The sequence below is a fragment of the Babylonia areolata genome, chromosome 20, assembly GCF_041734735.1.
Source record: "Babylonia areolata isolate BAREFJ2019XMU chromosome 20, ASM4173473v1, whole genome shotgun sequence".
Classification (NCBI taxonomy): domain Eukaryota; kingdom Metazoa; phylum Mollusca; class Gastropoda; order Neogastropoda; family Buccinidae; genus Babylonia; species Babylonia areolata.
The window spans coordinates 36,907,259-36,930,448 of record NC_134895.1 but is presented as its reverse complement, the minus strand read 5'-3'; the positions used below and the strand labels follow the sequence as shown (position 1 = coordinate 36,930,448).

Sequence of the window (23,190 nt, the reverse complement as noted above, 5' to 3'; positions counted from 1 at the left end):
AATTATCGCCACACCGGTGATAGTACTCATGTGGCACAGAACAGAGCTGGCCCCACTCAGTTTTACCAAAAGCCTATTGGTCTGGACACATGCCCACCTCCTACCTCCTCCTTTTCACTTCCCCTCCCTCCCCATACATCGTTTTCAGCAAGCACCTCCCTCCTCCCACCAAGAGGCCCCTCCCAACCCATTCACGAACTCAGAAAATGTTTACCAGAGGTCTATGTCCCGTCAGTACATCCCTCCCTTTCAAACACCATATTCTGAAAACACACATGCGAGGCCATTGTCACGTCCCCACACTCAGCTAGCCTCCACATTTAATGCAGATAACCAATAACCTAACTTCATTCATTCTTCGCCAAACACACAAACAAATTATCCCACAAATGTCCCCAGTGAACACCAACACCAAACACACAACCATGCCTCCAGACAAGCTGGCATCAAAACTGACCAGTTACATCCATTTGCTGTGCACGTAATGAATATGATGGCCTCTCAGTTCCTATTACAGCAACAAACAATTGCATGATTCATACCAATATCACGCCGTTCCACATAACTGTTGTAATCTTTCTTTTCTTGCTTTCTTTCTTCTTCCTCTTCTTCTTACTCGTCTTCTCTCTGCATAGTAGTGGTGCTGCAGTTGTTGTTCCTACAGACCTGAATTCCATATCAAGCACAATCGAGTCCTCGTCCCATCCAACTTGCCCTTTTGTATTCACAATTGTATTACTGATGACATAAGTTGTTCATTTTGTCTATAATTTTAAAGATTGTTAAAATCGGTATTTTGTTTAACATAGTTTCCATACTTTTGAATTATCGATTCTCCTTTTGATTTTGGACTGTTTTCCCAAGTCCACATTACTTCATTGTAAATTTAGATTGACATTTAGTGCATGTGTGTGATTGTGCTTAATTGTGTTTAAATCATACTTCATCGTGTAATCTGAAATAGCTTTTACTGAGCTGTGAAGTTTATGCTATTTGCCTGTAACTTAATTATCTGCAAAAAAATTGTTTGACATTGTTTTGCGAATACATTGTCAGTTTGTATTTATATAATCTGTCAACTCGGTCAGCCAGGATAATATTGTTGTTTGTTGTTTGTTAGTTGTTGTTTTTTCCCCAAAGGTCTATTATTTTAAATTGAGTTAAAACTGCTCTATAATCCTTATATTCCCAACTAATTTAACCATGTCGTTTACTTCTGACTTGTGGCTAACCAAGCAAGGGCTCCGCATAGGTTATTTAAACATAAACAATGCAACAAACAAGAAGGATGATATAGCAATCATTCTTCATAACACTGGAAATCCATTTCATATATTCTGTTTTGCTGAATCCCGACTCTCTTCTAACGTAACAGATGCTGATATGCACATGCCAGGGTACCTAATTATCCACTCAGATCCAACTAAGCCCAAAACTACTGGTTTACTTTTGTATTTTGCTTCCACATTAAGATGTAAGAGATTAAACAGTCTTGAGGTTTATGATGTAGAATCAGTTTGGGTAGATATTAATATTAATGGTAATAATACTCTTATAGTGGGGTTTGCATACAGAAATCCATCAGAAAAATGTAAATTGGGAGGATAGATTCAGTTCTGTAATGGATGAGGTGATAATGTTAAATTATGAAACTATTATTCTAGGTGATTTCAATATAGATTTGCTTAAACCAAAACCAAAATGGCACCATAATTACTGTATGCATGGTTTAGAAACAATCAATTGACAGACCAGCACGCATTACTGAAAACACAAATGCCTTAATAGATCACATGTACACAACCACAAAACAACACATTGTAGAGGTATGTGTTCCACCCTGTGGTAGTAGTGATCATTTCCCAGTCTGTCTCACCTGGTATAAGAATCGTGTTAAAATTCCAAAGGTAGGACATAAAACTATATTATATAGGAGTTTTAAGAACTTTAAAAATGATGATTTTCTCTCGGATTTAGCAAACTCATATTTAGATTATGTATATCAGTTAAGAGATCCTGATGAAGCTGTCGAATTTTGGATAAATACATTCTCTTCTGTATATAACAAACATGCACCATTTATTAGGAAAAGAGTTAGACAAGAAACAAAACCACCACGGATAACAAAAGAAATTGACATTGAAATTCATTTAGAGATTATTCGAAGATGTATGGATCAAATGAACAATATAAGAAACAAAGAAATAAAGTAAACGCCATGAAACGTAAATCGAAATATAATTATTTTCAGAAAATGTTAGTAAATACAAAAGATTCTCGTCTAATTTGGAAAGCCATCAACAAGTTGAATAATAAACATGTGGGAAAAAGATAACAAAGCATCACTGATGTAACAGCAGATCAGTTAAATAATCATTTTGCAGCCATTGCTGAAAAAAATATACCAAGCGATAGGACCAGTGAAAATGACCTCTGTATTCTAAAACAGTATATTGACTCAAAGAAAATTCATGTTCCATTTAGTCTTCAACCAGTGACTGTCTTGGATGTATGCCAAAGCCTACCACAACTAAAACAATCTGGCACACGAGATTTGGACGGGTTAGATGACAATTATTAAAGTTTTCTTCCCCTGTTATTGTAGATACTCTGACATATCTTTATAATTTGTGTATCGATAAGAAATGTTTTCCTTCTAAATTCAAGCAGGCTAGAATCATTCCACTGTACAAATCAGGTGATTCTTCTGATCCATCTAACTATAGGCCAGTTTCTGTCTTGTCTGCTCTGCCTAAACCCATTGAAAAACATCTGCAAAAATGTTTATATTCTGATCTCTATGACAACGACCTAATCCACGAAGACCAGTCTGGTTTCTGTAAAAATCATTTTTGTCATACAGCCCTCATACAACTCACTGACAGTCTTCTACATAACATAAATGAAAATAAATTCACAGGTCTCCTTTTCATAGATTTTGAAAAAGCTTTTTATGTAACCAATCACTCCTTGTTACTTCGTAAATTAGAAGCTTATAAATTACCACCAGAGTATATTCACCTTATACAATCTTTTCTTTCTGATAGGAAGCAGTTAATAGCAATAAATAATCAAACCTCAAATTTTACATCTATTAAACATGGAGTACCACAGGGGTCTATCTTAGGGCCAATTTTATTATCCACTTATGTTAATGACTTTCCTTGTTATATGAAATGTAAATGTGAAATGTTTGCAGATGACACATCCTTACATTCAAGCAATTCAGACGCCAGTAAACTAACTAATGAACTCCAAAATGATATTCAGAAACTTAATGACTGGACACACTTGAATCACTTGTCCTTGAATGTTCAGAAAACGAAGTGCATGTATGTATGTGCACGACAGAAAAGACAAAAAATGAAACATAACTTCAAACCACTATTCCTAGCTAGGCGTCAATAAAATTGAAGAGGTAGATTCACATAAAATTCTGGGTGTCATTATTGATAAGGATCTGTCTTGGACTGACCATACGAAGTACTTAAGTAAACGTCTCTCAAATAGAATGCTTCAACTAGCAAAAATCAAAAAGATCCTTGATGTCCAATCACGAAAGCTCTTCTTCTGTGCACATATTCTGCCAGTAATCAATTATGCGTCAACTTTATGGGACAGCTGTAGCCTCTCAAACTTGAAGTTTATTCACTGTATGTATAAAAGAGCACTGAAAATAGTATTGTTAAAACCGAATTCCCTGACCCGAATGGACTATAAGCAACTTAATATATTATCTTTTCACAACAGGCTGTACTTCAACAAAGCTGTTTGCATGCATAATGTTATGTATGGAAATGCTCCAAAAAAGATTGCAGACACTTTTAAAACTAATGAACACAGACACAACCACATGCTCTGCATACTCAGACCAAGAAACAACATTTACGAATCCAGCTTTCTGTATTCTGGTGGAAATTTATGGAATAATCTCCCACTCACTCTGAAAAGTATCGTAAATAAAAACGTGTTTAAGAAAAATCTGAAGAATCACCTCATTGAAAATAATTAACAGTAATACAAATTTTGATCTGTTAGTCTAATTGTGAAATGTTTTGTATATGCTTGTGTTGGCAAGGATTGGCACTATATGGGGGAACATGTGCATGTGGATGGGATGGGCATGGTGTAATTGTGTCCGAGAATTTGTGTTCAGTGGTTGGTGTGTGTGTGTGTGTGTGTGTGTGTGAAATAGAAATGCAATTGTGTATTTCTTTATCACAATATTCTTGTATATATATATATATATATATATATATATATATATATATATATATGCATTTTGATGTTATTGTTGCTCCACATCTGTTTGTCTCTCTCTCTCTCATTTTCTCTCTCTTTCAAATCTTTGTTGGATAGTCCAATTGGGTTGTTAAAACGATTTATCCTTTTTTTTAAGTTTGGAAGTTATTGTTTTAGCCAGATTGTTGTAAATGTGATTTTTTCCCCCTTATCCTTTTCCCCCTTTCTCCCTCCCCCCTAGCCCCCCCCCCCCCCCCCCCCCGAGGATGTGTCCTCAGTACTGTTACTGTTTGCACCGAATTCAGTGTTGAAGTGTGATCCTGTGTAATAGATGTTGTGTGTTGTGTTTCTCTTTGAATGTGTGTGTGTGTGTGTGTGTGTGTGTGTGCGCGCGCGCATGGGTTTTGAGTGTAAATAAGACTATGCATCGATTGAATATGATCCATGAATGCGTGCACTAGTATGCCTGCACACTTGCACATCAATCTTACATGCGTGTGTGTGTGTGTGTGTGTGTGTGTGTGCGCGCGCGCGCGTATGTGCATTTGTTCATGTTTTGTGCTTGACTGTCAGTCGGTGTATGCATGTGCATGTGTATCAGCCTGCGCAGACGCATTCGAATGCAAGTATCAATTGCTTAATACTACATACATTAGAATTTGTGTACGTTTGTTAGATGTCAGGTCAGGGGCATAGCCCTTGCTACTGGTACCATGTAACCCAGTACTGCATGCCGCACGTGAAGTCTCCCAACGACGGACCAGGTGGAGGAGGAAACCTTTCCCAACGGCTGTGAAGGCGGAAGAGGATGACCAAAGGGCAGGGGGAGCTCTTATCCTTGGCTGGAAGTCCCCCTAGGAGACGGAGCTCCGAAGAAAGAACCTGCACCTGCCGAGGCCGTCCTGCACATGGCAGTATCTGCACCTGTGGGACTGTGAGCGTCGGTAGCCGAGAGAGTGGGGAAGGGACTGCACAACTCCTCACTAAAAAAAAGTCACGTGTGCTGGTCAGGCAACAAGGTTAATGTCCGAACGACGAGCTAGCCCTTCAATACCCAGCTTTCCCAAGCCCTGCGGCGATGGAGAAGTGTTGACGGGGACAGGCAGAGGATGCTGCTGACAGTTCGTAGTCACGACTCTGCACGCAGGCGGCTGTGGGGTGATGGTCGTCCGCCGTAGACTGGGGCAGATGCGGCGCCCGTATCCTCCCACAGTGTCAGAGCACATGGGAAAGGGGAGATAAAATGATCCCTAAACAAATCCTGGCTCACCTAGTACCTAGTAGGAAACCGCACCTGCTTGGACATCCAACACTAGCGGTCGAAAACAACAGAAGAAAAGAACCAGGAGTCATGCCCTGACTCTGGGTGTCTGGAATGTTCGCACACTCTTAGACAGAGACGATAGACCAGAAAGACGCACAGCGCTCATTGCTAGAATGCTTGATCGCTACCAGGTGGACATAGCAGCCCTGAGCGAAAGCAGGTTTGCGGGTGAAACCCACCAGCTGGAGGAAGTTGGAAGGGGCTACACCTTCTACTGCACTGGGAAGCCAGATGGCACCCCAAGAACCTCAGGCGTGGGCTTTGCCATACGAACCAAACGCACGACAGCTTGACAGCCTTCCACGTGAGATAAACGAGAGGCTGATGAGCCTGCGTCTGGAGCTGTCCAAGGATCGCTCCGCCACAGTCATCAGCTGCTATGCCCCGACGATGACCAACCCTGATGACATCAAAGAAGCTTTCTACGAGGAGCTCAGCCGCACCATTTCAGCGGTAGACAGAAAGGACAAGCTAATCATCCTTGGGGATTTCAATGCCCGCGTCGGCGTGGACTTCTCATCGTGGCTAAAAGTCCTAGGACAGCACGGCACTGGCAATAGCAACTCCAACGGACTGCTTTTACTCTCGCTCTGCGCGCAGCATGGACTGACCATCACCAACACCCTCTTCCAACAAGCGGACATGTACAAGAACACATGGATGTAGCCCCGCTCCAAGCAATGGCACATGCTGGACTATGTGATTGTCCGGCAGAGGGACAGAGGTGATGTTTCCATTACACGCTGCATGAGAGGAGCAGTCTGTTGGTTGGACCATCGCCTGGTACGCAGCAAGATGAACATCAGACTTGCACGCAAACTCCAACCAGCCAGGCAGAAACCCCCTAAGAAGCTGAACATCCACCGCCTCCCTATCACCAAGGACGTGTTGCAGCAGCAAATCCAAGCAGGTCTCCAAGAAATCCCTGCATCGACGAGGCAATTGCAACCTTCCCACAGCTACCAGTCAAGGACTCGCTAGCTGCCCCTCCCACCAAGGCCGAGACCCAGAAGGCCCTGAAGCTGACAACGTCAGGAAAAACACCAGGAGCGGATGGAATCCAGGGTGACATCTACAAGTATGGAGGCGAGGTGCTGACTGACAAGCTGACCACCCTGTTCCAGTCTATCTGGAAAGACGGGAGGCCCCCAGGATTTCAAGGATGCTTCAATTGTCCACATTTACAAACGGAAGGGAGACAAAACATCCTGCGATAACCACCGTCGAATCTCTCTCCTCTGCATCGCCGGCAAAGATCTTCGCCCGCATCATACTGAACAGACTGGTTGACCATGTCTCCAACAAAGTCATCCCTGAAGCACAGTGCGGCTTCCGCTCAGGCAGGGGAACATGTGACATGGTGTTTGCCGTACGCCAGATGCAAGAGAAGTGCCGTGAGCAGAACAAGGAGCTCCACATGGTCTTTGTAGACCTGACTAAGGCCTTCGACACGGTGAACCGCCATGGTCTGTGGAAGATCCTCCTAAATTCGGCTGCCCAGAGAGCCCAATCCAGCTGATTGTGTCATTCCACGATGGCATGCAGGCGAGAGTACAGGAAAACACTGACATGTCGGATCCGTTCCCTGTGGTAAATGGAGTGAAGGAGGGCTGCGTCCTGGCACCCAGACTGTTCTCCATTCTCTTCTCTGCCATGCTGATTGACACCTTCCAAGACTGTGACAGGAGCATCTACATTCATTTGCGAACAGATGACAAACTTTTCAACTTGCGGCGACTCCATGCCAGGTCCAGGGTGTTTGAGACACTGTTGAGAGCTTCCTATTCGGTGATGACTGCGCGCTTACTGCACACACCCATGAGGACATTCAGTTCATTATGGACAGGTTGCCAACCTCCTGCAGGCGCTTTGGACTCACCATCAGCCTCAGCAAGACCGAGTCCATGTACCAACCAGCTAGCTCACAGAATGCCAGTGCCTCCCTCCCACCTGCAATCAAGATCGATGACACAGAGATCAAGTCAGTCGACAAGTTTTGTTACCGAGGCAGCACCCTATGCAGCAACGGAGCCCTTGATGCAGAAGTGACGCTGCGCATCGCCAAGGCCAGCTCCGCCTTTAGCAGATTCAATAACAGGTTGTGGAACAACAAAGGCATCAGGCTCAGCACCAAGATGAAAACCTACAGAGCTGTTGTGCTGACCACCTTGTTGTACTGCTGTGAAACATGGACGACGTATCGCTGTCACATTCAACAACTTGAGCAGTTTCACCAGAGATGCCTACAAAAGATCCTCGGCATAAAGTGGCAAGACAGGGTCTCCAACCTCCAGGTCCTAGAGAGGAGCGGCCTGCCCAGTATCGAAAGCCTGCTGATCCAGTGCCAGCTACGCTGGACAAGACACGTTGTCCGCATGACAGACAGCAGGATCCCGAAGATGCTTTTGTATGGCCAGCTGAAGGAAGGCCACCGTGAACTTGGAAGACCCTGCAAGCGCTTCAAGGACACCTTGAAGACAAACATCAAAGCCTGTGGCATAGAAATCGCTTCCTGGGAAACTGATGCCCTTGACCGCTCTCGCTGGAGGATGCTGTGCTCTAGTGGAACAAAGACGTTTGAAAACAAGAGAACGCTGGCCATTAAGGAAAAGCGTGAGCGAAGGAAGCAAGGCTCAACTTCTGGAGACGTTTTCCCTTGCAACACCTGTGGGAAGTGCTGCGCATCCAGAATCGGCCTCTTCTCCCATATGAGGACACACACCGACAGATAAGCCTGCCTACCTACTCATCCGTCGGTCCGACGGGAGACTCCATCACGTCTGTTTGAGTACTGAAATGTGTGTGTGTGTGTGTGTGTGTGTGTGTGTGTGTGTGTGTGTGTGTGATCGCTAGTCACACTTGACAAAGGGTTTGTTTGGGGCTGGGGATAAAACAAGACAAATACAAACTAGATCCGATTATACGTAAAAGTTGATCCAATGTGAACTGGCTAGCGAGATCTTGCTTCGCAGATTATTGTTCTCTGTAATTGTTGTCCTGCACAGCTGACGGGAGTCCCACAATTAAACGACTTAGTTCCTAAGACTGACGTGCGCAGGCACTGTAGAAACAAACCCATCTATTATCTCTCTCTCTTAGCTATACATTTTTTGTTTTCAAACATGGCACTAAGTTTAATTCACGATGACATGACAACGTGTTGTTTGTTGTTTACATGACTGTGATCACATACCACCTTTACGAGGAGGGCCGATGCTAAAGTGAGCAAATTATCCATATCCGCATCGCGCCATCAGTCATTCGAAAACGCGCACGCTCGCGCGCACACACATAAATGCGCTCACCCGCTCGATATGTGAATCTGAACATAAAAGAAAAAAATGTTCTTGACGCTTCTTTTAATTTAAAAAGCTGAAAAAACAACAACAAACAAACAAACAAAAAACAAACAAAAAAAAAAAAAAAAAAAAAAAAACCCATCAAGAAGAAGTACAATATATTGTACTCTCAAATAAATCAAAGATTACCAACAATACATGTTAACGCAAAAACCAATCTAAAATCATTAACTGTTTTACACATGTGGAACAGAAGTGACCTCAAAATATTCACAGATTTTCTAACACGCAGTCCTTCCAAAGCAGCTATGTAGCAAAACAAAACAGAAAGGATTAAAAAGACATCTTTTTTAATGAAAAGAAACAAAGGATATGATAGTTCTTGGTAATTCTGCCGTAAAACTGGTGATGAGCGAAATCATGTTTTTGGATAGCACTGTATTCTTCACTTCACCCAACGGATGTATGAAACAACCAAGCAGAAAACAAACAAACATAAACGAACAAACAAAAAAACAAACAAAACAAACAAAAAACCGAAGGAAATTATTACGAAGAAACTGAAAAGATAACACAAACTAACAAGAAGGGCAAGGCCTTCAAGACTCACTTGTGATACACTAAAAAAAAAAAAAAAAAAAAAAAAATCTAATCGTTAAAATGTGTTCTGTATTTGTTATTATAAAGCTTCGGGTTAAATCCTGAAGGCCGATTCGAACCCCGCGTGTTCGGGTGAGAAGAAACTGTCTTACTCAATACACTATCATGGCTTCTTAACTGACGTTCAAAAATTTAATATTTAAACATGCTTTTCTAAAGGGCGATAAATCGATTGCGGTATTCGCAGTCAAAACGTTGTTTAAATCATATTATTCTGGTGTATCTTGGGCATTAAAAAAATCTTTAAGGGCAATTTAGAATTCTTTTTCAGTCCGCGGTAAAGGAGACGTGGCTGTCGCCGCAATCACACTCCAACATTTAGCCATTTGCTCTGGATCTTCACTGCTTCACTTTATCTTAAAAGGTAATTTTTGTTTTACCTAAATGTTTTCTTTTGACATGATAGTTCATATGCACGCTGTGATCAAGGAAGGGTGCGCCAGTTGCTCATTCGTTTTTCGTTTTTATCTGATGAGCATTTGTCTTTTTAAATGTTATTATTATCTTACTGAATATTCTACTTTTTATAATGATTGAAACACACATATACGCGCACGCGCATGCGTGCGCACACATCGCTCAACACGCAGGCACACACACGCGTGCGCGTGCGCACGCACAAAACGATGCATGCACACGCACGGACACACACGCAACACACACACAGTTTTTACACTCTGAATCATAATGTAATAGTATCTTACCCACATGTTTTTCTTTAAACATAATAATTGATGTGTGCATGGTGATAAGTGAAGGGTGTGTCAGTAGTTTCTTTGATTTTTGCTGACGGGCATTTTATTTTATGTTAAGTGAGCCTAAAGAAAATTTTCTGTTTTTGGTTGAAGCAGATAATAAAGTATTTTGAATTGAATTGAATTGATGTACAAGTTTAGTTACACCCGCCGGGAATGTACGACACGGTCGATTCAATTTCTCTTTTATGTTCATTCTAGTTTTCTAGTTTTAAAGTTGATATGAAAATTGAGTATTTTGTTAAACTAATAACATGTAGAGCCAAGTACAAGTACTTGTAAACGTCGTATGAAGTGAAAAGGACTTAATTTTGAGAAAATTCAAGACTGGAAATTTTTACGTTTCATCAAGGGTATTAACTCTCATGATTTATTATTTTTAACTGAGAATTCCGACGGATTTTGTTGATATTTTTATAGCAGTTTGGGGCATAATCCAGTAAGTGATGAGGCGTTCACAAATCTTTCTCTGAATAAATATTTAACGGTCTCCTTCTCCAACTTTTCATCACATGTTATCGTGTATTGTCCATTGAATATTGGATTGAACGGGCAGGTCAACAACTTGAAACAAAATGGCGTCCTTCGCGTTCGCGAGGAAAATGAGCACGTGCTTTGAATATGTATGAATATGTGTCCGCAGTTGATTTTTGCCCATGACCTTCAGGGCTCAACCAATAGATCTATAAAGTCCACTCATAGTATTGATTTTAATATTTTCCGAAAAAGATCACTTGGGCGAATGAACACAGTGAAAGCCCTGTACACTGAAAATGAAACACACAAGCTTTTTTTATGTATTGAGTATAATTTCAAAATGTAATGTTTAAGATGAGAAAGATCAGTTTAAATCAAATTAACCCCCCTAGCATTAATTACAGAATAATTTCCCTTCTTTACTATCCGCACAAAAGACATGCACCAGAAATATAACTTCCACACTTAGCAAAAGAACTTCCTGTTTGAACAAAAAATGATAAAAATGACTGCTCTTGATGCTGTGTCAGAATATCAGATCAAAGTGCCAAGTTTAGATTAAAAAAAAATATAATATATATATATATATAACAGTAAATTCAATTTGCATATAATTTGGCCTCTTTTTAATTTTTTGTGTGTGTCCATCCCCAGAGGTACAATATTGTTTTAAACAAGATGACTGGAAATAAATGAATTTTTCCTATTTTTATGCCAAATTTGGTGTCAACTGACAAAGTAATTGTGGAGAAAATGGCAATGTTAAAGTTCACCACGGACACACAGACACACAGAGAGACAACCGAACACCGGGTTAAACATAGACTCACTTTATTTACTATTTTCAGAACAGAGTAACACCGCAATCATTTCTTCTGTCAGATTTTGTTGCTTTTAGTTTGTGTTATCTTTTCAGTTTCTTCGCAATAATTTCCTTCGTTTTTTTGTTTGTTGACTCACTTGTGTAAATAAAGTTTTTAGTTTGTGTTATCTTTTCAGTTTCAGTTTCAGTAGCTCAAGGAGGCGTCAGTGCGTTCGGACAAATCCATATACGCTACACCACATCTGCCAAGCAGATGCCTGACCAGCAGCGTCACCCAACGCGCTTAGTCAGGCCTTGGGGAAAGTGAGTGACAGACAGAAAGGTACAGACAGAGAGGGAGAGAGAGTAAAGGTCAGTTTATTCGTAATAATTTCCTTCGTTGTTTTGATTGTTTTTCCCCAATTAAATACATTCAAAGGCCCCGAAATGTGTTTTTTTTCGGTTTTTTTTTTTTTTTTCTAGGAAGGGGGGTGGTTTCCCCTATCTCCTCATTCCCGGCGTCGTACAGCACGGATCTTGTAGGGCTCGGGCACGTGCATTACGCTCAGGTGTCCCACAAGGCTGGGCAGGGCCTCTGGTTCCGATGGCAGGAACCGGAAGTGCTGAACGAGCGTGCTGAGGTACAGGAAGAGCTCCACCCGGGCCAGTGCCTCTCCCAGACACATCCGGCGTCCTGTGGCCGTCAGCCGTGCACAGCGTGAGCATGGTGATGATGATAATGATAGTGATGATGAAAAGAAGAAGAAGAAGATGATGAGGAGGAAGAGGAGGAGAAGGAGAAGAAGAAGAAGAAGAAACGAAATGATGATAATAATAGTAATAGCAGTAATAATAATAATGATAATCATCATCATAATAATCATAATCATATTCAAAATCATTGTGATAAAAGGGGAAGACTGCAGGGGAGGGAGTGAGTGGGGGGGGGGGGCTAGGCGGAGAAATCGAAAGTAGCTTCTGCGGCAAATAGCCTCCCTTGGTAAGTTACCTCCCTTGCGTAACCGGAAGTAGCGCCCTTTTTGAAACATGTCCCACAATTCAAGGTACCTTGACAGAAAATTAACCAATCGCCGGCCCACCTGCCCGCTCCCCCCTCCCACCCCACCCAACCACACCCACACAACCACCCATACCCACCCACTCCGAAAGGAATGAACTCCTCAGGCCTGACCAGCTTCCCGTCGGCGTCGATGAACCTCTCCGGGCGGAAGCTGTACGGGTCGCCGCCCCAGACCTCCGGGTCATGGAGCGCCGTGTCCAGGAACGGCAGGATGGCGGTGCCCCGGGGAATGACGTAGCCCCGGAAGCTGACGTCACAGGCCGTGGAGTGCCCGATGGCGAAGGGGCCGATGCTGGAAACCCGCAGGACCTCGTTGAGGGTGGCCTCCAGGTAGACCATCCGGGGCCTGTCGCGGATGGTGGGCGGGCGGTGGAGGCCGATGACCTCGCGGACCTCCTGGAAGCACCTGTCCTGCACGTGCTGGTGGTGCAGGAAGTAGAGGAGGGTCCAGCGGAGGATCACCGACGTTGTCTCCGTCCCCGCGATGAACAGGTCGCCCACCGTCGTCAGCAGCTCCGGTTCTGCAACAACAACAATAAAATGAATAGATATATGAATAAATAAATAGATGAATAGATAAACGAATTAAAAAGAAAAAGAACAGATAGATAAGTGAATAAATAAATAAATGACTAACTAACTAACTAACCAACTAACTACTAACTAACTAACTAACTGAATGATGATGATGATAACAACAACAATAATAATAATAATAATAATAATGATGATGATGATGATGATAACCCTACAACTAATAATAATAATAATAATAATAATAATAATAATTCAATTTACAAAGCGCCTTTTCACGTAGAGCATGCTCAGCGACGTTGTACAATGTAGACACCCAAGTTTAAAACCACGAATTTAAACACTGAAGAAAAAACCCCCCAAAAAAACCAACAACAACAACATACAACAAAAACCCCCTTTCATCCACTATCCTTTACAGTCAGCAATTTGCGGCTTCTACCAATTTAGTGTAAAAAATAAATTAAAAAAACAAACCCAAAAACCAACATGAAATTGATAATGTTTTTGTTTCCTTTTGACCCAACAGATCTCTCTTACTAGCTTTCTGTGTCCTGCTCACAGAGGTATAGGTCAGCATCAGCGCGGCAGCAGTCAGTCACATGTACTGCGCTGAACGCTTTCCCGCTGGTGAGCTGAATTCCGCGCTTGTGTAATCTCCCTTACACACTCTAGTCTTTCTACTCTTTGTAAGGCCAGAAGTGTGATATAATATTTATTAAAAATCAAACGCTAATTAATCATGTTCCCGCCCCCCAACAGTGGTAATCTTTACATCAGTGTGATCAGTGTAATTTGTTCTATTTTATCGGAAAAAGAACGGCTCTGTTGCACACATCTGGACAATGCATACCATACAACACAATACAATGCAGTATAATCCGATCTGACCTGACATTTAAAACGACTCGCTTTAACTTCTTTCTTTCTTTCTTTCTTTCTTTATACGAGGGTCATTCAATAAATAAGGTGAATTTTTCGGTATAAGGACTTCTAATACAGATAGAAGCTTACTTCTTTTTTTTCTTCTTTTTTTTCCAACGTAGTCTCCCAGCACTGTCACACACTTTTCCCATCTGTGCACAAGCTTCCGTATTCCCTCAGTGTAAAAATCTTTGGACTGATGTCTCAGCCAGTCGCTCACAACACTTTTGACTTCATCGTCACTTTCAAACTTCGTGCCTCTCGTGAATGCTTTCAAGGGACCAAACAGGTGAATGTCTGAAGGGGCAAGGTCTGGGCTGTAAGGGGGATGAGGGAGCAGTTCCCAGCCCACCTCGTTGATGGTCTGCACCGTTCGGGCTGCTGTGTGAGGCCTTGCGTTGTCATGATGCAAGATGACTCCTTCTGACTGATGACCCCTGCGTTTGTTCTTCATGTCTTTCTTGACCTGCCTCAGCAGTTCACAGTAGTTGGCACTGTTCACAGTGCTTCCTTTCTCAAAGAATGAAATGGTGATTGGGCCTTGCATATCCCAAAAAACGGTGAGCATCACCTTCCTCGTGGACCGCTGGGACTTGAACTTCTTCTTCACTGGAAAGCCTACGTGCTTCCACTCCATGGACTGCCGTTTGGACTCAGGCTCATAGTGCCAAACCCATGTCTCGTCACATGTGACCACCTTCTTCAGAAACTCATCACCATCCTTCTCATAGCGGCAGAGACACTGCTGGGACAACTCGACCCTCCTCTGTTTGTGCTCTGGAGTAAGCATCTTTGGCACCCACCGGCAGCTGACCTTCGAGTAGCCAAGGTCATCATGGACAATTTTGTGTGCTGTCCCAACAGATAAGCTCAAAGTCCTTGCAATGTCATCCACTGTCACCCTTCTGTCAGACTGAATGAGGTCATTGGCTGATTCGATCACCTCAGGAGACCTCACTTCTGTAGGCCTTCCAGGCCTGTCTTCATCCTCAACACTGCTCCGTCCTTCTTTAAAGAATTTAGCCCACTTGAGACATTTTTTCGGCTGAAACATGTGGCACCATACACAGTTGACATTCTCCTATGAATTTCAACTGGTTTGCACCCTTCAGCAACCAAAAACTTGATAACTGACCACTGTTCAATCCTGGAGCATGCTTCTTGGTCGGCCATCTTTGTTAATCGCCAAAACTCTCAAAGTTTTTTTTTAATCTGCAAAACAAATTAAATCCATGTGAAAAAGAAGTAAAAAAAAAAAAAAAAAAAAGGTAATCTTCTATCTGTATTAGAAGTCCTTATACCGAAAACTTCACCTTATTTATTGAATGACCCTCGTGTATATATATATATATATATATATATATATATATATATATATATATATATATATATATATATATATATATATATATATATTCTTTAACAATTTTTTTTTACAATAGTTCTGTTCAGTTACTCCAGGAGGCGTCACAAATCCATAATTATACACTACACCACATCTGCCAAGCCAAGCAGATGACTGACCAGCAGCGTAACCCCAATGCGTTTAGTCAGGCCTCGAGGAAAAAAAAACCCAAAAAGGTTAGCAGATAGATAATGAAATAAAACACAACGCGAAAAAGAACCCCCCCCCCCCCCCCCCCAAAAAAAAAAAAAAAAAAAAAAAAAAACCCACCAAATAAATAAATAAGTGAATAAACAGATAAATAAATATAAGAAAAGGAAGATAAAGAAAATAATGACAAAAAAGAAAAAGAAAATAAAAGAAAAAAGATTTACCACAGAGGCTGGTAAAAACTCCTTGCTTCTCTTTCCTCCTCATTTGCTGCAGGTAGCCATAGATGAAATCCCTGGCAGGTCCCTGCTGATGTTCATCATCATCACCATCACTATCACCATTCAATTCGTCCTTATCGTTGCCGCTGTCGTCATCGTCGCCGCCCCCGGTCATAGTGGAAGGGCGCACGTGCTCGTCGATCAAAGGCTGAAAGAAGGTCTCCTCAATTGCCTTGACATTGGCCATGATCTGGCGGATGCCGAAGAGGTCTCCTGGCAGGTACTCCAGGAACGGTATGAAGTGGATGACGTCTGTGCCTGTGCATGGATGGATAGATGAAGAGAGAGAGAGAAAGAGAGAGAGAGAAAGAGAGAGTCAGTATATCAAAATCACTATCATCATCTGTACTCTGCTTCTTCTTGCTCTTCTTCTAGCTTACTTTTCTTTTTCAAAGTAGTAGCAGTAGTAGTAGTAGTAGTAGCAGTAGCGGCAACAGCAGCAGCAGCAGAAGGAGTAGTAGTAGCAATAGAAGTGCGTGCGAGCGCGAGCGCGCGCGCGCGCGCGCGCGTATGTGTGTGTGTGTGTGTGTGTGTGTGTGTGTGTGTGTGACTGAGTGAGAGAGAGAGAGTATTAAATGATCATGACTTCTTGTTCTTCGTCTATTGATGATGATGATGATGATGTCTATTATCATTATCATTATTAGTAGTAGTAGTCGTGGTAGTAGTAGTCGTGGTAGTAGTAGTAGCAGCAGCAGCAGTATTAATTTATCATCATCATCGTGCATATAATACAGGATTCATCTCACTTCCCAGGCGTTCGAGGTTGTCCTCCACGTTCTCAATGTAGCGGATGAAGACGGGGTCGTCGTAGCGGAAGCGCCGCCCGAAGACGATGGAGCAGATGTTGTTGGACATACTGACCGTCGTCAGTCGGTGAAGGTCGGCTGGCTGACCCTGGTGATCCTCGACAGCGCGGATGTAGTGGCTGACCTCTTCTTGCACCTTGCTGGCCAGCAGGTTCTTGCCCATGCCCAGCTTGCGGAGGATCTCCAGCGACGCCTTCCGCTGCTCCTTCCACGTAGGGCCGTGCGACAGGATGATACCTGAGGATGAAGGTTGGAGGTTGAAGGTTACTCAAAGGTCCCGTAGACCTTTTACATACGGCCATCGGGGCAGCGAATTCATATCCACTGTGCGACGGGCGCAGTAGCCGAGTGGTTAAAGCGTTGGACTTTCGATCTGAGGGTCCCGGGTTCGAATCTCGGTAACGGTGCCTGGTGGGTAAAAGGTGGAGATTTTTCCAATTTCCTAGGTCAAGATATGTGCAGACCTGCTTGTGCCTGAACCCAGTTGGTGTGTATACGCGCACGCTAGCAGAAGATCACACGCTCGTTAAAAATCCTGTAATCCATGTCAATGTTCAGTGGGTTACGGAAACAAGAACATATCCAGCATGCACCCCCGTCCCTGAAAACGGAGCATGGCTGCCCACATGGCGGGGTAAAAACAGTCATACACGTAAAAACCGACTCGTGTGCATACGAGTAAACGTGGCGAGTTGCAGCTCACGAACGAAGAAGAAGATTTTCACTGTGTCGATCTAGGGCTCTCGGCCCCCAAGGGTAAGGAAGGCGAGGCCCAGTTCTCTCCTTCCGCTGTTTTAACCCTTTGTAACTGCCGAGTCTGGTTCCCAATCACACCTGGCTGGAGTGAGGAAATCGGAGTAAAGTGCCTTTCTCCAAGGACACAACACCATGCCGAATCAAGGGTCTTGAACCCTCATCACTGGTGAACACTTAATCAGAAGTTCAACTGAAGCCTGATTCTGTCATGGCGTCTCCAAGTTAGGAGGTTGGAGAAGAAGATAAATCCCAAGTAGGCCTACACCATTAATTTTGTTGCTTGACTGTCTGAGGGTTGAGCGGGGATCCGTTATCATTCCTGTCTGCAAATTAAGATAACAGCAATTCGAGGATAACGGCACCACAACTGTCCAGTTCTCACTACTCAATAAAAGAACAAGGGTACAGATCTGGGCGCTAAGTCCTAGCCATTGGTAACATAGGTCGCTGAATGTATAACTATACATAATGATATGCCATTCTGTGGTGGGCAGCTTGTAATTTTTGACTCACTTGTGTAAACAAAGTGAGTCTATGTTTCAACCCGGTGTTCGGTTGTCTTTCTGTGTGTGTGTGTGTGTGTGTGTGTGTGTGTGTCCATGGTAAACTTTAACATTGACATTTTCTCAGCAAATACTTTGTCAGTTGACACCAAATTAGGCATAAAAATAGGAAAAATTCAGTTCTTTCCAGTCTTGTTTAAAACAATATTGCACCTCTGGGATGGGCACAAATTTTTTTTTTTTTAAAAAGAAGCCAAATTATATGCAAAATGTATTTACTGTTATTATTATTATTTTTTTATTCTCTAAACTTGGCACTTTGATCTGATATTCTGACACAACAAGAGCAGTCATTATTATCTTCTTTTTTTTTCAAACAGGAACTTCTTTTTAATTAATGCTAGGGGAATTAATTTGCTTTAAACTGATCTTTCTCATCTTAAACATTACATTTTGAAATTATACTCAATACATAAAAAGCTTGTGTGTTTTACTCTCAGTGTACAGGGCCTTCACTATGTTCATTCGCCCAAGTGGTCTTTTTCGGAAAATATTAAAATCAATACGACGAGTGGACTTTACAGATCTATTGGTTGAGCCCTGAAGGTCATGGGCAAAAATCAATTGCGTTCACATATTTATACACATTCAAAGCACGTGCTCATATTCTTCGCGAACGCGAACGACGCCATTTTGTTTGAAGTTGTTGACCTGCCCGTTCAATCCTATATTCAATGGACAATACACGATAACATGTGATGGAAAGTTGGAGAAGGAGACCATTAAATATTTATTCAGAGAAAGATTTGTGAACGCCTCATCACTTACTGGATTATGCCCCAAACTGCCATAAAAATATCCACAGAATCAGTCGGAATTCACAGTTAAAAATTGTAAACCATGCGAGTTAATACCATTGAATTGATCACGATGAAACGAAAAAAAATTCCAGTCTTGACTTTTCTCAAAATGAAGTCCTTTTCACTTCTTACGACGTTTAGAAGTACTTGTACTTGGCTCTACATGTTATTAGTTTAACAGAATACTCAATTTTCATATCAACCTTAAAACAATAAAATTAGAATGAACATAAAAGAGAAATTGAATCGACCGTGTCGTACTACATTCCCGGCGGGTGTAACTAAACTTGTACATCTATCTAGATCTAGAGAAAACAGCTAAATGTTGCAGTGTGATTGTGGCGATAGCCACGTCTCCTTTACCGCGGACTGAAAAAGAATTTATTATTGCCCTTAAAGACTTTTTGAATGCCCAAGATACACCAGAATAATATGATTTAAACAGCGTTCTCACTGTGAATACAACAATTGATTTATCGCCCTTTAAAAAAGTATGTTGAAATATTAAATTTTAGAACGTCAGTTAAGGAGGCCTGATAGTGTAATGGGTAAGACAGTTTCTTCTCACTCGAACACGCGGGGTTCGAATCTGGTTAGGACTTTTTTTTCTTTCTTTTTTTTTCAACCCGAAGCTTTATAATAACAAATACAGAACACATTTTAACGATTAGATTTTTTTTTTTTTAAAGTGTATCACAAGTGAGTCTTGAAGGCCTTGCCTCTCTTGTTCAACTTAACTTACGTTTGTTTCCTTTCAAAGTGACCACCTTTATTCTGTTTGACTTACTTTTGCTTTCCATCGATCTAACATTTTCCCTTAAATGACATTTGTCTTTCTGTTTTCTAATAATTATCTTTAGTTAACACTTATTGCATTTACAGCTTAGTCTTTTGTAGGGGAATCATCCAAACGCCGACTGTCCTAAAGCCTTCTTGGAGGAGAGAGTGGGGATGTAACTTGGGCAAGACACTCTTCGCTATAATCAGATTCTAGCCCGGATAGTCAGGACAGCAGTTGCCTCCTCTGCCGTTCTGATGGTCGTAGTCGGGCACCACTTATTATCATAGAACATTTATTTCGTTTCATTTTTCTTTCAGTGTGACCCTTCTCTTTGCTGATTTCTTCAGTTTAACTGATTTTTTCAATACTTATTTTGTTTTACTGACTTTGTGATGTGTATGTGTGTGTGTGTGTGTGTGTGTGTGTGTGTGTGTGTGTGTGTGTGTGTGTGTGTGTGTGTGTGTGTTTGTGTGCGTGTGGGTGTGTGTGTGTGCATGCATGCACGCAGGTGTGTATATCAGTGTGTGAATGTGTGTGTGTGTGCACGCGTGTGTGTGTGTGTGCGTGTCCGTGTGCATGTATGGTTTGTGCGCGCGTGCGCGCGCACGTGTGTATGTGTGTGCATGCGTGCGCCCCGGTGTGTATGTCAGTGTGTGTGTGTGTGTGTGTGTGTGTGTTTGTTTGTGTGTGTGTGTGTGTGTGTGTGTGTGTGTGTGTGCATGCGTGCGTGTTCATGCGTGTGTGTGCGCATGCTTGTGCGTGAGCGCGTGCGTGTGCATGCCCGCGTGTGTTTGTGTTTGTGTGGTGCTTTTCCTCGTCGAAAAGCGACTTTCACCTTTGCCTTTGAAGATCCGGTCGGTGATAGGCGTTTGCATGCGGTGCGAGAAGACGTCGCCGTGCTTGACGAAGGCCTCCCAGATGGCAGGGAACCCGCACAGGATGACCACCTGCCGGCTCCCGAGGAGCACGCTGAACACGTCCCCGTAGCGCTCGCGCCACTGGTGCAGCTTCGCCCGGGGGTCTTTCCCCAGGAGGTGCAGGTGTCCCAGCACGGGCAGGGCAAACCCAGGGCCCGGGGGAAGCCTGGTGGTGGCGGGACGTGGATGGTTGGTGAGGTGCAGCCACAGCCATAGCAAGGACAGCCCCACCACCACTGCAGTCAGCAGCAGGGTCACGGAGAGGCCGAGGATGTCCTCCACCATAGTGATGAGGGATGTCGTCGACGACGTCATGGTGAGGGGGACCTGAGGTGAGGAGGTGAGTCCTGTTTTTTTTAACCCTTTAAAAAAAAAAAAAATTCCAAAAACATGTACACAATACAGAGAATAGTATGAAACAAACAATATAAAACGAACAGTAGCATCTTTCACTACAGAGAGATAAAATAAAACAAAACAAGACAGACTAAACAAGGCAAAACAAATCTGTAACAACATCAACAACAAAAAAAAGAAAAAAGAAAAAAAAAAGTCCAATCGTTCAATCAATCAATGTTTACATCTGGTGGTCAACCTTTTATCTCTTAATATATTTGATGTAATTACTCTTGCTTATGAGTATGACACGCCCTCTGTGTCTGTGTATCATCATCAGATTTCTCATCTGTTGTAGAGTTATTGAGAAAGATAGTTGGATAGGTATAGATATGTATGAAATATTTCTGTTTTATTCTTATGTGACGAGGTGGTAAGGTGGTGTTAGAGAAGGTGAAGACAGGTAGAAGGTGTTAGCAGAAGAGAGCTGCAGCCAGGCAAGGTAGACTCAGGAAGGCGGTGCACCGGTTTTTCTTCTTTTATTCTCTCATTCTTCCAGACCAGGAGAGTTCTTTATTTGTCTGGCACTCGCTCACTCCTTATATTCTATTCCGCCGAACCGCAAAGCCAGCGCCGCGAAGCGACTCACGAAACCGGCCCTCCGCGAGCCTTGAGGGGCCAAGCTTGTGTTTGTTTGACCAAATTTGGCGGCTTCTGACTTTCGGCTCGGGGAACTAACATAGACATATTATATATCACACAAAACTACAAGAAACGAGCATTTTCTTAAGCTAAACCATTTTCTACAAAAATAATGTAGTTAAAAACTAAACAAAAAGAGTCACTGAATGAACGAGCTTTTAACGAGTTCATGTATCATTTTTGTACATTACAACAATTAAAACGTCGCGATATGTAATATAATTGCAACAGTTAAGTAACTGAAAATCCTGAATTTCCAACTATATAAAAATCATCTATAGAATCTGCTTCTAGAGTAAAGATTTTTTATGTCAAAATTCAAGAGAAAACTCAACGGACAGCTCCCGTGTCGGCACCGGTTGGCGGTGCTTTTGGCACTTGTGATCGACAATGAAATACTTCGTTTAAACCAACTACAACACAACTATACATGTATGATACAAATCAGATTGATAACAGAAATGCAAACATCTGCAAGACACGCTATAAAAATGTCTAGGTATTGTCAAAACGTATTTTGCTCAAATCGGCACTGAGAAATTCCAATGGCTTGAAGAAGAGAGAGTTTTGTGGGGCCGAAATACTGTCAGACATTTCGTACTATCGCATGCCTATAACTTAGGAGTACACGGAAAGCGATACACGAGAAGAAAGCTTAATCATTTACATTTTAATGCACAGTCTAAATTCCACGGCAGCTATATCGATTTATAGAAAACATGGTATTTTATATGTTTCAACTGAGTGGATTTCGAAGTTCGTGCCAAAATTCATTCACATAAATAATAGTTTAAAAGAGTTATAGGCTACCTGGCCAAATGATATCATTACAGTTGAGAAGTATGATCTTTCTGAAGTCCAATAACATAAAAACTATAATCTAATCTATAAGGAAGTGTTTATAATTTAACAAATGGATGAAAATCATCATGCGGTTCCGTGTAAAGGGAGATAACTTGTGACCGATTTATAAGTTCCTTGGTAACCTTCGGCGAGTCACAAAAGTCGTCTGCTAAGCTGGCCCAACGAAGATTGTAGCCAACCCGGCTACACTTATCATAACATAATAGGGATGAAACATAAAAGGTACTCATTCCTTTTTGTCTCGTTTTGGGTAGGGGTGGGGGGAATTAAATTTTTCACTTGAGATTGACATACAATGATTCATTTTAAGATTATGAAATGTTAACAAATGATACATGCTTTTTAGTGTCAGTGTATCTTCTTTTTTTTCCCGAAAGGTGAGGGGGTGCGGTGAGCAGTATAATGAATTGATGTTTACCTTTTTATATATGTCACAGGTTTCCAGTCCTGAAATTCAAACTGTTACAGTAACCTGGGCTTGAAACTAATTGTTCTTTTGTTGTGTGTGTTTGGAAAAGCATACTTAATTATGATACTTGATAGAATAGGTAAATCCAACAGTCATTGGCTGGCAGCATAAAATTTTATCATTACAAAGTTTAAGTGTCCAGTTCAGCTTCAAGTATCTGCCATCAAACGGGTTGATAGATCAGATACATAACAAGTAGAAGTTTACACTCGCATATTAATTGACATTTGATCACATGCAGCCACAGCAGAAGCTTTGG

General features: G+C 42.1%; 1 protein-coding gene across 1 annotated transcript; it reads right to left on the bottom strand.

The window, feature by feature from the left end:
• Positions 1-9,008: 9,008 nt before the first annotated feature.
• LOC143294946 (cytochrome P450 2B4-like) lies at positions 9,009-20,910 on the bottom strand. The gene is made up of 5 exons (XM_076606466.1): positions 20,479-20,910; positions 16,684-16,980; positions 15,878-16,192; positions 12,718-13,161; positions 9,009-12,253 (listed from the first exon to the last, which is right to left on the bottom strand). Exons 1-5 carry the CDS (start codon positions 20,873-20,875, stop codon positions 12,069-12,071), a joined length of 1,638 nt encoding a protein of 545 aa, XP_076462581.1. The 5' UTR covers positions 20,876-20,910; the 3' UTR covers positions 9,009-12,068.
• Between the last annotated feature and the right edge of the window lie 2,280 nt (positions 20,911-23,190).

Excerpts from the sequence above, each read along its gene's own strand:
- LOC143294946 (XM_076606466.1), bottom strand. The coding sequence starts at position 20,875 with ATGACGTCGTCGACGACATCCCTCATCACTATGGTGGAGGACATCCTC. Across the intron at positions 16,981-20,478 it reads CCGGATCTTCAAAGGCAAAG|GTATCATCCTGTCGCACGGC; the intron begins GTGAAAGTCGCT and ends CTTCATCCTCAG. Across the intron at positions 12,254-12,717 it reads GTTCATTCCTTTCGGAGTGG|GACGCCGGATGTGTCTGGGA; the intron begins GTGGGTATGGGT and ends TGACGGCCACAG.